The 14,463-nt window shown below is 37.4% G+C and overlaps 2 protein-coding genes across 4 annotated transcripts; one reads left to right on the top strand and one right to left on the bottom strand.

Annotated features, from left to right (window-relative positions):
• Positions 1-2,540: 2,540 nt before the first annotated feature.
• Positions 2,541-3,674, bottom strand: LOC111477296. Of its 3 annotated transcripts, none has more exons than XM_023121366.1 (2): positions 3,316-3,674; positions 2,541-3,196 (listed from the first exon to the last, which is right to left on the bottom strand). In XM_023121366.1, the coding sequence occupies exon 2, from the start codon at positions 3,161-3,163 to the stop codon at positions 2,717-2,719; it is 447 nt and encodes a 148-aa protein (XP_022977134.1). In that variant the 5' UTR covers positions 3,164-3,196; positions 3,316-3,674; the 3' UTR covers positions 2,541-2,716. The 3 variants fall into 3 exon arrangements, with proteins under 3 accessions (XP_022977134.1, XP_022977136.1, XP_022977135.1); XM_023121368.1 differs by having other exon boundaries at positions 2,541-3,184; positions 3,316-3,671; XM_023121367.1 differs by having other exon boundaries at positions 2,541-3,235; positions 3,316-3,670.
• Positions 3,675-6,991: 3,317 nt separating this feature from the next.
• LOC111476342 (pentatricopeptide repeat-containing protein At4g33170) lies at positions 6,992-14,328 on the top strand. The gene is made up of 7 exons (XM_023120002.1): positions 6,992-7,284; positions 7,852-8,732; positions 9,218-9,668; positions 9,744-9,814; positions 9,910-10,034; positions 10,356-10,656; positions 11,315-14,328. The coding sequence occupies exons 2-7, from the start codon at positions 7,944-7,946 to the stop codon at positions 14,306-14,308; spliced, it is 4,731 nt and encodes a 1,576-aa protein (XP_022975770.1). The 5' UTR covers positions 6,992-7,284; positions 7,852-7,943; the 3' UTR covers positions 14,309-14,328.
• Positions 14,329-14,463: the final 135 nt, after the last annotated feature.

Below are 14,463 nucleotides of genomic sequence, written 5' to 3'. Positions count from 1 at the left end.
TAAGAATCAATGGTGAAAAGCATTTGAATTTAGATGGGAACTTTCGGAGGAGTAGTAGTATTTGCTATAGTATGCAAACTTGAGAAAGCAGATAATGATTGGGGAAAGAATAGTTTTGCTGTAAACCAACTTTCACACGTCTCACTGCGGAGGGATTTGACACAGACAAGCACCTATTCATATAATTATAAAGACATGTTGATGCCTTGATTTTGCATCCTAGCTGTTTGAACGTCAAATCTAGCTAATGAACCCTGGAAAAGAAAAAGGTGTTTTGTCTTTTGGTCCCCCCATTTATGAAGGGTAACTTGAAATTGGGAAATCTGGGTTTGTTTGTGCACACATATTTGGGTTGAACAGATTGGAACTTTGAAAAAGAGTTGAAACATCAAGATTCGATTGTCTTTGGAAGAATTTATATCTTTTAATGCGTTAACTTTTAGAACAAGTAATATTCTACATACGAAACAGTAAAAATGTAGGGAAACCTCTGGAGGATGGGAGATAGAAGGCAGAGACTTTGGCGATAAGATCAACACCAACTCAACTCAGGCAGGCCTTTCGTGATTCACACAATGAATAAGGTGAGTTTGTCTGCTTTTGCATAAGGTGTTGTTTTTTAGGCATAATAACACAGGTTAGACGGGTGGGGCTGAATGGGATGCCTTTTTCATGTGCTTGGTACCAGCCACCCCTTGTCCTTTTTCTTCTACTAATTGATTGGACATATTTTTCATTGTTTGCTTGTGCTACGAGTGCCTCAACTACCAGGCCCCTATTGGCCTTAGGACTGTCAACTCCATGGCCCTACCCCCCCAACTCTGCTTTCCTCTTTCCTTTTCTTCCCTAATTTGACTCTGCCGGAGCACCTAGCAGAGCACATGCACTGGGCCGTTTTATATCAGGACTCCCATTTCCAGACCAGTTAGTGTTCAGTGGCTTTAGATCTGCTAGTGCCCGGAGAGAGAGAGAGAAACCATGGCATGTGTTTGGGTCTGGTTTTTCATGCATTTCTTTTAGGCAAATCATAATTTTTATTGATATCGTATGGACCGCTTTAAAGACCCTTATGTCAGTTTGTGGTTGGGGTTTAGATTTAGAGGACATGAATTTTAGTCATATCTGACTATGCTCTGTTGGAACATATAGAGTCAGATTTCATGAATGACTTTCAATCTCCCACCCAAACAATCTCTCAATGAGGAGAAGGGTTTTCTTTTTCCTTTTTTTTTTTTCAAACCTTTAACTAATTCTTTCTTGAGTACAGAATTGGACGAACAAATTTTCAATAATTATTTTAATGCTCAAAATATTATTGTGAGATAGATTCGAACTTTAGATAGAGTGTTGGATTGCACAAAGTGAATACCTTCCCAAATTTAATGGAAAGCCAACATGATATGTTTATGAATTTAGTACGAATTGTTAACCATATTAATACACTTGTGGGGTGGTGCTGGCGGAAGGATAGAGGGAGAGAGAGGAAAAGCATAACGTGGCAATTTGGCGGCCATGATTGTGCGGTGGTTATGATGTTGATCGTAGGAAATCATAGACCATTTGGTAACACGAAGCTTTTAAGAGTTGGAATCTGTTTTATATACAACAATTATTTAAAATTATTTCGTAGCACTGTTGATTACTGTATGCTTGTCTATATGAGCATAGCATAGATATTGGTATCTTCTTGTGAGTTCCATCCAGTTGCTTCATTTGTACTTCAATCCTCTCTGAAAACAAAGTTTTTATCACCCATTGATAAAATTATTTACCCAAAGACGAGAACAAAAGAAAAAGCAGCCTAGCAATTCTTCCAATTGATTTTGTTTGATAAAGAAAAGATCTCTGCATGTGATGGGATAAGGGACAACTAGAATTCAGATGCTCCTCCTCCTCCTCCACCTGAGTAGTCACTTCCAACTTATCGGAAGTTGCTTTCATACTTCCTTTTTAACTGTCTAATTTTACAACTAGTCTTCTCTTCTTATAACATGAGGGTTGTTGGGACACTGATAAAAAAAAAAGGTTATTAAACAGTGTCAAAGGAACACAATCTATCGGATATGTTTCGAAGTATTATTTCTCTTATGCAATGAGGGTTGGGACTCCGATAGAAAAGGTTATTAAACAATGTCAAAGGAATACAACCTACCAAATGTGTTCCAAAACCTATATCGGATATGTTTCAAAGTATTCTTCCTATTATGCAATGAGGGTTGGGACACCGATAGAAAAGGTTATTGAACAATGTCAAAGGAATACAACCTACCAAATGTGTTTCAAAGTCTTAAAGTAGTTCAAATTGGGTTAGATTGAAATTTGGGAGCCTAAAATTTCAACATTTTACCTCTAGCCTCCCACAAAGCATCACTTCCATCATTCTCGTAAGACACGGAATAAATATGCATTATTCAGCTGTCTATTATGCGATTGTTTAGGTTCAAAAAAATATTTGGGATACTTAATTTCCATAGGATGATTTAATATTAAATAACAATCGTACCTCATTTTATTATAGAAATAAAATCGACTAAAAGATCTCTGTAGCCATGCAAGTGCAAAAATTCAATTATCGTTCAAGGTCCCTAGTTAATAGGAGAATTTTCTCCGGATTCCAAGATATTAAAAACCGCTAACAAAAAATTTTACAACTGAAATTTAGGCTAACATCCACGAGATATGGCGCTCTTTTTTCGCCGTGAACGGCAGCCAGCGTCTAATCATAATGACTTCGCCGTCCCGGCATGGCGGAGAAACAGCTATTGGAACGGCCAAGCGATCGCGAAGCGTCCTTCTTTGGAGAGTCGAGTGATCGCCGGAGAAGCTGTTTCATAGCCGAAATCAAATCCTCAGTCGGATTCAGAGGAGGAATTGAAGATTTGAATGCTTTGTGAAACTTCATGTGCCTCTTCACGGCTTCACCGGTGGTGATATTGCTCTGAGATCTGAGAGACTCGTCTTTCACAGCCTCCGCACAGAGTCCACAAATCCAACGCCCTTCATACCGCTCGCGCACACGGCCGATGTACGCTGGGGTACACTCCTCCGTCAATCCACAGCACTCGCATTTTACAGACTCCACGTCGATTACTTGCGCGTTGTGTTGCGTCACCAGAGCCATCTGCTCGATGCCGGAGATCGCCTTCGTCACTTTCGCCGCCATTGTTGTCTTCTCCAACAAGCTCTGCTCCAATGACTGCAAAAGTTCAGAATCCAAACAAGATCCGGACGGTATCTTTTTTTGAATCCCAAACTAACAATCTAATAAAGACAGGAAAAAGTGAAGGTAACAACTCAACAGAAATTCAAGCTTACCTGGAATTTTCTCTCTGGATGTTTCGGATCGTTTTTTCTGATCTCTTCCGTAATATTCTCGACAATATTAATGAAGAAGGTATGGAATTCCGAGAAAAAGTTGATTTGATTTGGATAAAAGATGTGAATGGATTTGAATTTGATGATTTGATACTGAATCGGATCTTTTCTTTCTTTATCTCTCCTTCTCCCACTCTCTCACCGTCACTTTCTCGCCTTCGATGAGCAGATTCCAAAATATCACATACATTTCAGAGCCTCAATTGCTCCTATTTGCCTCTCACTGAAACCGGAAAGTTGAGAGAACAGAGAAGAAAGACGAAGAAGGCTTCATCACCTGTCAAAATGGGCTTCCCTTTGGATTTATATAGACGATGCCTTAGAATTTTGACGCCCAAGCAACGTGACTGCACAATTCTTCCACGTCATTGCCTAAGTCGCCTTTAATATTAAACTAAATTATAAAAAATAACTGTTTAATATAATTTTTTTTAAAAATAATCAAGAAGTTTCATTAAACTTTTATTATAATGTTTTGTGATTATGTCTTTTTTTTAATTCAATAGCTAATTGGATTATTAGTAAAAAAAAGTCGAGACAAAAGATCTGCCGTAAATAATAGTTTCACACTATAGTAAAATTTGATCACTTAAAGTTGGAGATTAATGATTTAAAAATAACATTAAAAACGAAACACAACAATAATATAAATTAAGAGGTTTGAAGACGAAAACCAATCTCATTCAATATCATGAAAATGTTAATCTACAAAAATTTAGTATATAAAACTTCAATGGTAGGGATCTTTAAAATTTTAAAAACATGGAAAAAAAATCTCTTTATCTTCCGATTTTGTATTTAACATTTGGTTAAAACAATTTTGCAACATTTAATTTTATGGCCTAAAATAATAATTAACATGTATTTATTTCATAAGGATTTAAATATCCTTTAATTTTTGTATTAAAAAACAAATAATTTTGTATCGAAGCAATTTTAATTTTTTTTTAAATTAATAAATATATTATACATGGGTTAAATTTAAATAAAATAAAATAAACCAAATTTCGGGATTTTGATTCGAAAAATCGCGGCCGATTTGAAACCTGTTTTGTTCTCATCTTCCCAAATTGCCATTTTCTGCCAGCTGTCTGATAATAACCCTCTCGTCCTTGCTTCTTCATTTTTTGTCCTCTTTCCCTTATTCTCTTACTCGCTTTCCCAAGCGCTTGTACCACAGTCGCCCGCCTCCAATTACCAAAATGCACTTCTACCCACTCTATTTCTTTTTTATTATTGTTAAAAATATATGTCTGGTTGAATTTAAACTATTATTTTAGTTGACGTAATATTATTATTTTTAAATCTAATCTCCATGTTTTTTTTTTAAATTTTATATCTAATTTTATTTTATGGTTAAATTTTAAAAAATCAGGTTTTTTTTATTTTTTTTTTACAATTTTTGAAATTATATTCCCATTCTAATTTTTTATAAAAAAAATTATTAATATTACTTATTCAAATAATAACTCATTTTAAACTTTAGTAAAAGTATAAAATAGAATAGCACTTAACTTTGGACCAAAATAATAATTTCATCATATTTTCATGTCAATTGTTTAATATTAAAATTGGTCCGAAAATAAACAAGAGGGGAATCTATAAATTTTAATACGGCAAGACAAATTTTTATTTTTTATTTAAATTTTAATGGAGGAGAGAAAATTAAAAATTTTTAACTTTTCAAGATGGACCCTAAACTTAAATAAGTATTTCAAAACTTACCCTAAATTCAACTTCTCCAATTTGCCCACTCAGAAAATTATTAATTTCAATAAAATAAAGTTTTTGTATGTATTTAGTACCCAAATTAATTATTAAATTCTTTTTAAATTACGAATAAAAAAAATTCAAATAAGTTTTTTTTTTTTTTTTTTTTGTCATCCGTCTATAATTTATTGAACACATGAGAAAATTATTAAATATTTTAAATTTTAAATTTGAAGTTGGAATATTTATCTCAATTTATTAATCTATTAAATCGAAAGAGTTAAAAACTCGAGAAATGGAGTTGACGGAGCGCGTGAGATGCGCGTAGTAGTAGTAGTAGTTGTGGTCCCCACATGAACAAGTGGCGACCCTCAAGTGACTGCATGGCAGGAATAGAGTGTTGATAAAACGATACCGTTTCGCTCGTTTATAGCCGCAAAAGCGGGGCGTGGATCTGTAGAATTGGGCCACCCGGCCCATACCATTTATCAAAATTCTGGCCCAACAAATGTCAACCCTCTTTTGTAATTTTGCTATAAATACTGAAGCAACTTTCAATTGCCCGATGAAACCTGTTTTCATTCCCTTGATATCCACTATATTATTTTTTAATATTATTTAATAATTATTAAATTTTAACTATTAAAAAATATATATTTAAGACAACCCGTTAATAGCCCGCACATTCGATAAATAAAAATAGATTATAATTAATTTCATCGTTATTTCTCAAATTCATCTTTAAAAAAAAAAATTATTAAAAAAATATATATTTAAAAATAAAAAGAGAGAATTTTATGTTTTTAAAACAACTAGATGACCTTTGATGTAAACCAAGAGACGCAATGAATGCCAAATAAACCTAAATTAATTTAAAATAAATCATTCTCACATAACACGTCCCATTTGGTAAAAAGAAAGTTCCATTAATATTTTATTTTACTCTTAAATTACTCGAATGATCAGCTGTGAACAATGTTATGATTACTTGCGACAAAATAGTTTAGATATCGATCCAATGTATCTGTTAATACACTATGACGCTACACGACAGTTATGACATTTATTCACTGATTGTACATATCCGTGTACGTTATTCAAAATTGTTGGTCATAGGCGTTACGTACAATGACAAGTTATTATTAGTCATGTCATTATGACCCCGAACCTTATATCCTCGTCAAACACGTTTTGAGTGTGGATATGCAACCCACTTCCCCTCGATCGGGGTTATTAGATTTCATTAAATAATTTGGATCATTCCAACAATGCCCTTCTTCTTAATTGTTTTTAATTATAATAAAAAGTTTTATTACTACTACTAACTCAATAAATTATTAATGGTTTTTTTTTAGGGAAGCGAAATAATTTTAATAACTACTTAAATAAAATATTTTATATTTTATATAATATAAAATAAAATTCACATTTTGAAATTGGACCGAAATAAATGGGCCGAATATTTACACTTAAAATAATTTATAATCAACTTAGATGGACAGCGGCGCAAAATGTAAAGAATCTATATTTTATATAAATTTATCATTCTCATTGCATCTAGAGATTTTTTTAAAATAAATAAAATGCGTGCCAAAATTAAATAATTAAAAAGAAGAATTAGTGGAGGTTTTGTTTTGCTTAGAAAAGTGAAAGCCTTTTACATTCCAATTTCGGGCTTATCTATTTAATTTAAATTTTTTATTTCATAATAATATACTATTTGATATTTTTTACGATTCAAAAAATTCAAAAATTTTGAAAAATTTATATTTATATTGATTTTATTTAAGAAAAAAACAAATTATAATTTATTTGAGATAAAAATAATAATAAAATAAAAGGTCAAATTGAGTGACGAAGGGCTTAATCGTCATTTTGAAATGTATATTTTGTGGTGGTGGTGGTGGTTGTGTTAGCTGGTATTAGCCAAAGAGGGTTTCTCCCACAGAGAGCAGAGGGGAGAGGGAGAGGGAGAGGGAGAGAGAGAGAGAGAGAGAGAGGAGTGGGAGAGAAGACGAATTTCTGAAAGCTGTTAAGAGCACTGAAGAGAGAGAGAGAGAGAGAGAGAGAGAGAGAGAGAGAGAGAGAGAGTTGCAGAGTTTTGAATTGAAGATAAAAGTTAGGCCTTATCTGTAATTCTCTAGCCTTCTGACTTCATCCGATCCGTTTCCATGGATCCCTTCGATTTGTTTCGGAAAGGTATAGAGGAGAGTATTCTCTTTAGCTGGTTTTCTAATCCATGGATTTATTTTTAGGTCATCGCTGTGTACAGTAGCAATAATTCCTTGCCTAGTTTGGAAATTTCTGTATTTTTTTTCTTGTTTGTTCCGATTGTTCTGTGCATTGAATTTATCGAGATCTCTAAAACTTGGATGTTCAGTTACAAGATTCTGATTCTGTGCGCTTCGTTTTTTATTGTGGGTATTTTCAGATTTTCCGGCTAAGGTTTACTGGTTACCTCAGTTATGAAGTATGGTAGTTTATGTTCGTGGTCTACGATGCAAGATTTGTAGTTAAACGATGCAGGTTCTTCTAGTTTGAAATATTGACGATTCCATGCGTAATTTTCTAGGGGATAATTCGTACAGTTTCTCCATGGAGGTCTATTGAATATTTGCCGTTCAATTCATTTCAGATTAGAGGATGTCTGGAAACTAACGAACTTCTTCTTGTTTTCTAAACAAACAAATATATCTTGTAAATGGTTGTGAATTCGGTTTACTTGAGTTTCTAACTTGCCTGACGGAGTGAAATCATATTTTGCAGGTTTTGGTTGAGGCTATAGAAATTTGAGCATTTCCTTACAGATTTTCTTTTTTTCAAGTGCATGTGAGCATTCTATTTTGTATTAGCAAATAATGAACGTGTCGAAGAAAGGATCGCAAACCAACGAGGCAAACCTAAGCATTGGAAGCAAGGTGACAGCTTTGAATCCGAATGCCGCTGAGTTTATTCCGTTCGCTCTCAGAGCACCTTCAGTTGGAAGTAGTAGTGTGCCAGATTTGACTGAAAGATTTTCGTCTTCTGGGACGTTAGGAAAAGCTGTTCTAGATAGGACTGAGTCATCTGTGTCTAATAATTCTGATGACGAATCTCGTCAATTCTGGAGGCATCAGCTCCCTGATGATATCATACCTGATTTCAAGTCAATGGGGGAAGATGAGAACCTATCTCTTGGAAATATTTCGTTGGCAGGCTTATCGTTGCATGATGACAATGAAGCCTCTTTATTCGCGGCTACTGTTGGCAGTGAATATTTGTTGAATGATCAGCAACATTCAAATCTAAATCACTTTAATGGAAATCAATTTGCTGATAGGTTCAGATTCTCGACTGCTTCGTATGGAGAAGACCCATCTGCAGCTAGTCTTTTCCAAATTTCGAATAAACCTTGGCAGAAGCCAGTTCACAACAGTAATCTACTGGTTAGCAATGAGCGGCACCTTCCTTATCACGGAAATACTGTGAGGGGATCAACCATGGAAGTCTTGAGTGAGCAAACAACTATGGATGAAAGTGATACTCTGAACCCTGTTGATTTTTTGGCTTTACAGTTCCCTGGTTTTGCTGCTGAAAGCCTCGCAGAAGTTTACTTTGCCAATGGAGGTGACTTAAACCTGACTGTTGAGATGCTCACTCAATTAGAGGTAAGTCGACTTTTGAACGATGTGTAAATAAAGTAACCTTTTAAGTCAATTAGAGGTAAGTTGACTTTTCAAAGCATCAAGGGGCAGTAGCATTTCATCTTTTTTATGTTCAAAACATTTTTTAACATCAAACAGCATGTTTTTCGTTCAATAGTTTGGACGGAAAGTTAATTTAAGTCGCAACTTCAATGGTCGTTTCTTGCTATTATGAAAAGATGATTGTTGAAGTGATATAGCTTTGTGATAGAGTCGAACCTATAAAGATGTTTCAAAGAATAAGCGTGACAAATTTTCTGATGATTCATAGAATAGTTTGAACTATTTGATCTGTATGGCATGCTTTTGCTTTGTCAAGAACCCCGATGTCCTTGTTGTATGAAGAGTTTGCCAGCCAGTTTTCGTTGTCTGCACCGTGTTCTCGTTATCTTTTGTATTACTGCATTTACAACTCAATAGTTGTCATACTGTACTCTTTTACACTGTAGCTTCAAGTCGATGCTGGGATAAGTCAAAATCTGAATTCCAAGACAATGTCTGCCCCCAATCTTAGTGGAATGGACTTTCCTGCACTTACAGTGTCAGGTGGTCAAAATGGTCATCCAAAATTTGATGGGGCTGATCTTCAACAAAGCACCAGTCCTTATCTTTCTACTGATAAGGACGGCATGCTTTTCTTCAAGCCGAGCACCGCCCCATCTAGAGGTGCTATTGATTTTGCGTCCACTGTCAGGAAATTAGCATCTCAGGATTCTGGTACGTGGAAGTACAACGGACACGGTTCTGCTGATGACTCTATTGGATCAAGTAGAAGTTCTCATATTTTAGGCGGTAAGTACACTACTGGTGGTCATGGGAAAGACACCTATAGTGAAAGGTTGCTACACCGGGGTTCAGCTCGGGCTGCACCCGTTTGGCTTGAAACAGGCGAATCAGTTGGTAATTACTATTTACTGATGTGATTTGGAACGAACTTTTGTATGCATTTCTGCTGTAACATTATCAACTTGGCAGGAAACATGTATTCTGAGCAGCGGGAGGAAGCACGTGATCATGCACGCCTTCGAAATGCATATTTTGAGCAGGTGTGAAAGAATGGTTGTTGATTCTCTTCTTTGTCCTCCTCTTCCCTCCCCAATTTGGCCCTCAGGGATTTACTCTATCTATTCTTTTAAATTAGGCACGGCAAGCATACCTCATTGGTAATAAGGCTTTAGCAAAGGAGCTAAGTGTTAAGGGACAGTTTCATAATGTGCACATGAAGGCAGCTCATGGAAGGGCCCAAGATTCTATATATCGGCAGAGGTTTGTTTCCCTTTGATGCTTTTGTTTAGACTCGAACAAGGTCGATTCAGGTGAAATTTCATGTTTTTTATTTCCTATTATTTTCGTCGAGAAAGTGTATCAGTTCATTTCACTTCCTGATGAATGTTCTATCTATGATTACTTGGACTGAATCATCCTATTGTTCTGGCATGGCCCCGATCATTCAATGAACGGTTCGAAGAGCGATGACATGCTTTTCTTAAGACACGCACCACGACTACAGGAATTTCCTGAATTGCTTGATTACTGGCTTACAGTTCTTTTCTGTTCTGCTGCTTGTTGTGGACATGGTTTCTTCAGGAATCAAATAGGCGCAGACAATCAGGGAAATGGAAGGGGACACGAACGCATGATCGACCTGCACGGGCTGCATGTTAACGAAGCGATTCATGTCCTGAAGCACGAGTTGAGTGTGCTGAGGGGTACTGCTCGGGCCGCTGGACAACGTCTGCAGGTTTATATTTGTGTTGGAACAGGACACCACACCCGCGGCTCCCGCACTCCTGCTAGACTTCCAGTGGCTGTACAGAGATATTTGATCGAAGAAGAAGGCCTCGACTTCAGTGAGCCGCAACCGGGGCTGCTTAGAGTTGTGATATATTGAGCCATGGAGGGAGGATGAGAAGAGAACACAGTGAAGTGTAGGAGTTTTTCTTTTTGACTCAACCAAACAAAAAACAAAAAAAAAGCCATGAAATCATACTTGTGATAGTCAGCATTGTGTTGTACCGTGAATGGTTAGAGGTGGGGAAAGGATTATTCAGACCAAATCCGAAAAAAGAAAAAAGAGAATTAGGAGAGGAAAATGAAGGTCAAAGCAAGTAGAATTGTATTAAGTTTAATCCGGTTGACAGGGATGTAACATTTTTTAGCCCTGAATCGGCAAATCTCTTTGTAACTTTGTTTTATTAGGTTTATATTGTTCCTTGAATTTTTGTCAGTTCTTCGTTCTTTCTTTGAATCTTTTCTTATTCTCAGATGAATGAATCTGTTCGGATCGATTTATATTATCATGTAGTTCATCAAAAATTACGTTTCGAATCAGTTTGTGAGTCAGGAATTTCGAATCTACGTACAACTTAAGAACTGAAATCATTTCATCTTCAAGAAATTCAATTATATATGTAGCTTCGCCTCTCAAAGATCGGAGTTTCGACTTTTTAATCACAGCAAGACGATTGAGCTGCAATGGCGGAATGTTCATCAAACAAATTTCCTGGATTTTGACGTTTGGAAGGAATTGATTAGGATGCACTTAGAAAATGCTTTTCCGAGCCAATCTCAAAGTATCCTCCATTTCCTCTCGTTCGAGTTTCGCCTACCCCCAATTCTCCTCTCTGTCACCTTCGTCGTCTTCTTCCTCTTCTCAATGGTTCTCTCTTCTCCGCTCCGCCGTTGCCAAAGCCGACTTGAAGCTCGGGAAGCGAGCTCATGGATGTATCGTAACCTCCGGCGACCTTCCAGACCGGTTTCTGACCAACAATCTCATAACAATGTATTTCAAATGTGGCTCTCTGTGTTCCGCCCGCCAGGTGTTTGATAAAAGTTCCGACCGTGATCTCGTTACATGGAACTCCATTTTGGCTGCCTACGCCCACTCTGCTGGTTCTAGTTTCGAGAATGTATTCGAGGGCTTTCGCCTCTTTCGGCTTCTACGCGAGTCTGGTTTTTCAGCAACTCGACTTACATTGGCGCCATTGTTGAAGCTGTGTGTGCTGTCTGGCTTCATCCAGGTATCTGAGGCTATTCATGGATACGCTGTTAAGATCGGATTGGAATTGGACCTGTTTGTTTCAGGGGCTCTTGTGAATATATACTGCAAATATGGCCTGGTTGGTGAAGCCCGCTTACTGTTCGACGAAATGCCTGAGAGGGATTCTGTGTTGTGGAATGTAATGCTCAAGGCTTATGCTGAAAATGGTTTAGAAGACGAAGCTCTTCAGTTCTTCTCCGAGCTTCATCAAAGTGGGTTTTTCCCTGATTTCTCAAGCGTGCATCGCGTTCTCAGTGGCGGTAAGAATGGTGTTTCTGATCTCAGAAAGAGGTACAAGGAGCAGGTTAAGGCCTATGCAACGAAGATGTTTCGGTTCGAAGACAGTTCGGATGTATTTTCTTGGAACAAGAAGTTGTCTGAGTATCTTCAAGCTGGCCACAATTTAGCAGCCATTGATTGTTTCAAGAGCCTGTTGAGATCAACAGTGGGATATGATAGTATAACATTAGTCATTGTTTTATCTGCAGTTGTTAGCACGGATGATCTCGACTTGGGCGAACAAATTCACTCGCTTGTTATAAAAACAGACTATGATTCAGTAGTTTCTGTTTCGAATAGTCTCATGAACATGTACTCGAAGGCCGGGGTCGTTTATGCTGCAGAAAAGATGTTCATCAACTCACCAAACTTGGATCTAATCTCGTGGAACACGATGATATCGAGTTACACGCAGAATAATCTCGAAATGGAGGCGATCTGCACGTTCATAGATCTATTGCGCAATGACATGAGACCAGATCAATTTACCTTGGCAAGTGTTTTGAGAGCTTGCTCCACAGGTGATGAGGGAGAGTATTACACTCTCAGCTCACAGGTTCATGGCTATGCCATAAAATGTGGCGTTGTTAACGACAGTTTTGTATCGACAGCACTTATCGACGTGTACTCAAAGAGCGGGAAAGTGGACGAGGCAGAGTTTCTGTTGCATAACAAATATGATTTTGATTTGGCGTCTTGGAATGCATTGATGTTTGGGTATATAAAGAGTAACAAAAGTAGAAAGGCATTGGAACTTTTGAATCTGATGCATGAAATGGGGCTGCTGATTGATGAAATCACTCTGGCTACTGCCATTAAAGCTTCTGGTTGCTTGATCAATTTGGAGGTAGGGAAACAAATTCAAGCCTATGCAATCAAGCTTGGATTCAATAATGATTTATGGGTCAGTAGTGGTGTTTTGGATATGTACATTAAGTGTGGAGACATGCCAAATGCTCTTGAATTGTTTGGTGAAATTAGCAGACCTGATGATGTTGCTTGGACGACTATGATCACGGGATACGTCGATAATGGCGACGAGGATCGTGCTCTTGCTGTGTACCATTTAATGAGGGTGTCTGGAGTTCAACCCGATGAATATACCTTAGCTACCCTCGTCAAAGCGAGTTCTTGTCTAACCGCTCTCGAACAAGGGAAACAGATTCATGCTAACGTGATTAAGCTTGATTATTCTTTTGACCATTTTGTTGGTACTTCCCTAGTCGACATGTATTGCAAATGTGGAAGCGTTCGAGATGCCTATCGTATATTCGGGATGATGGATGTCGGGAAAGTTGCCTTCTGGAACGCCATGTTATTAGGCTTAGCCCAACATGGCAATGCTGATGAAGCTTTGAATCTTTTCAAAAGTATGCAATCGAGTGGTATTCAACCTGACAAAGTTACTTTCATTGGGGTTCTCTCTGCTTGTAGCCATTCTGGTTTGTTTTCTGAAGCCTACAAATACTTTGATGCAATGCTGGAAACATATGGGATCGTACCTGAGATCGAGCATTACTCGTGTCTGGTGGATGCGCTTGGTCGGGCAGGACGCATTCGAGAGGCCGAACGCGTGATAGCATCGATGCCATTCGAAGCTTCTGCCTCGATGTATAGGGCGTTGCTTGGTGCTTGCAGGACTAAAGGAGATACAGAAACAGCAAAACGTGTTGCTGACAAACTCCTAGCCTTGGATCCATCCGACCCGTCGGCTTATGTCCTCTTGTCAAACATCTATGCTGCTTCCAGACAATGGGATGATGTTACTGATGCTAGAAACATGATGAAGCTGAAGAATGTTAAGAAGGACCCGGGTTTTAGCTGGATCGACGTGAAAAATAAAGTGCATTTGTTCGTGGTTGACGATAGATCACACCCGCAAGTTGATTTGATATATGAGAAAGTTGAGGATCTTATGAAAAGAATACGAGAGGAAGGATCTTACGTCCCAGACACAGACTTTATGTTGCTTGATGTTGAAGAAGAGGAAAAAGAACGTGCGCTGTATTATCATAGTGAGAAACTTGCATTAGCTTTCGGGCTAATCAGTATGCCTACCTCGGCAACCATTCGTGTGATAAAGAACTTGAGGGTTTGTGGTGATTGTCATAGTGCTATAAAGTGCATATCGAAGCTCACCCAGAGGGAGATAATTCTAAGAGATGCAAACAGATTCCATCACTTTAAGAATGGAATTTGTTCGTGTGGCGATTACTGGTAGTATCAACTATCAAGTTCAAATTATTTGTGTTTGTTTTTTCGACAACTATCTCAATTCTCGGTCACTGGTCATTCAACACGATCATCTCCCATTGTTTTCATTTTTCTTCTCCATCCATAGCATTATTGAGTTATATCAAACAAAATACGGATTTG

Source organism: Cucurbita maxima, unplaced genomic scaffold, assembly GCF_002738345.1.
Source record: "Cucurbita maxima cultivar Rimu unplaced genomic scaffold, Cmax_1.0 Cma_Scf00003, whole genome shotgun sequence".
NCBI classification, from domain to species: Eukaryota; Viridiplantae; Streptophyta; class Magnoliopsida; order Cucurbitales; family Cucurbitaceae; genus Cucurbita; species Cucurbita maxima.
Note: the sequence above shows the minus strand (reverse complement) of the source record. Positions and strands in the feature narration are given on the sequence as shown.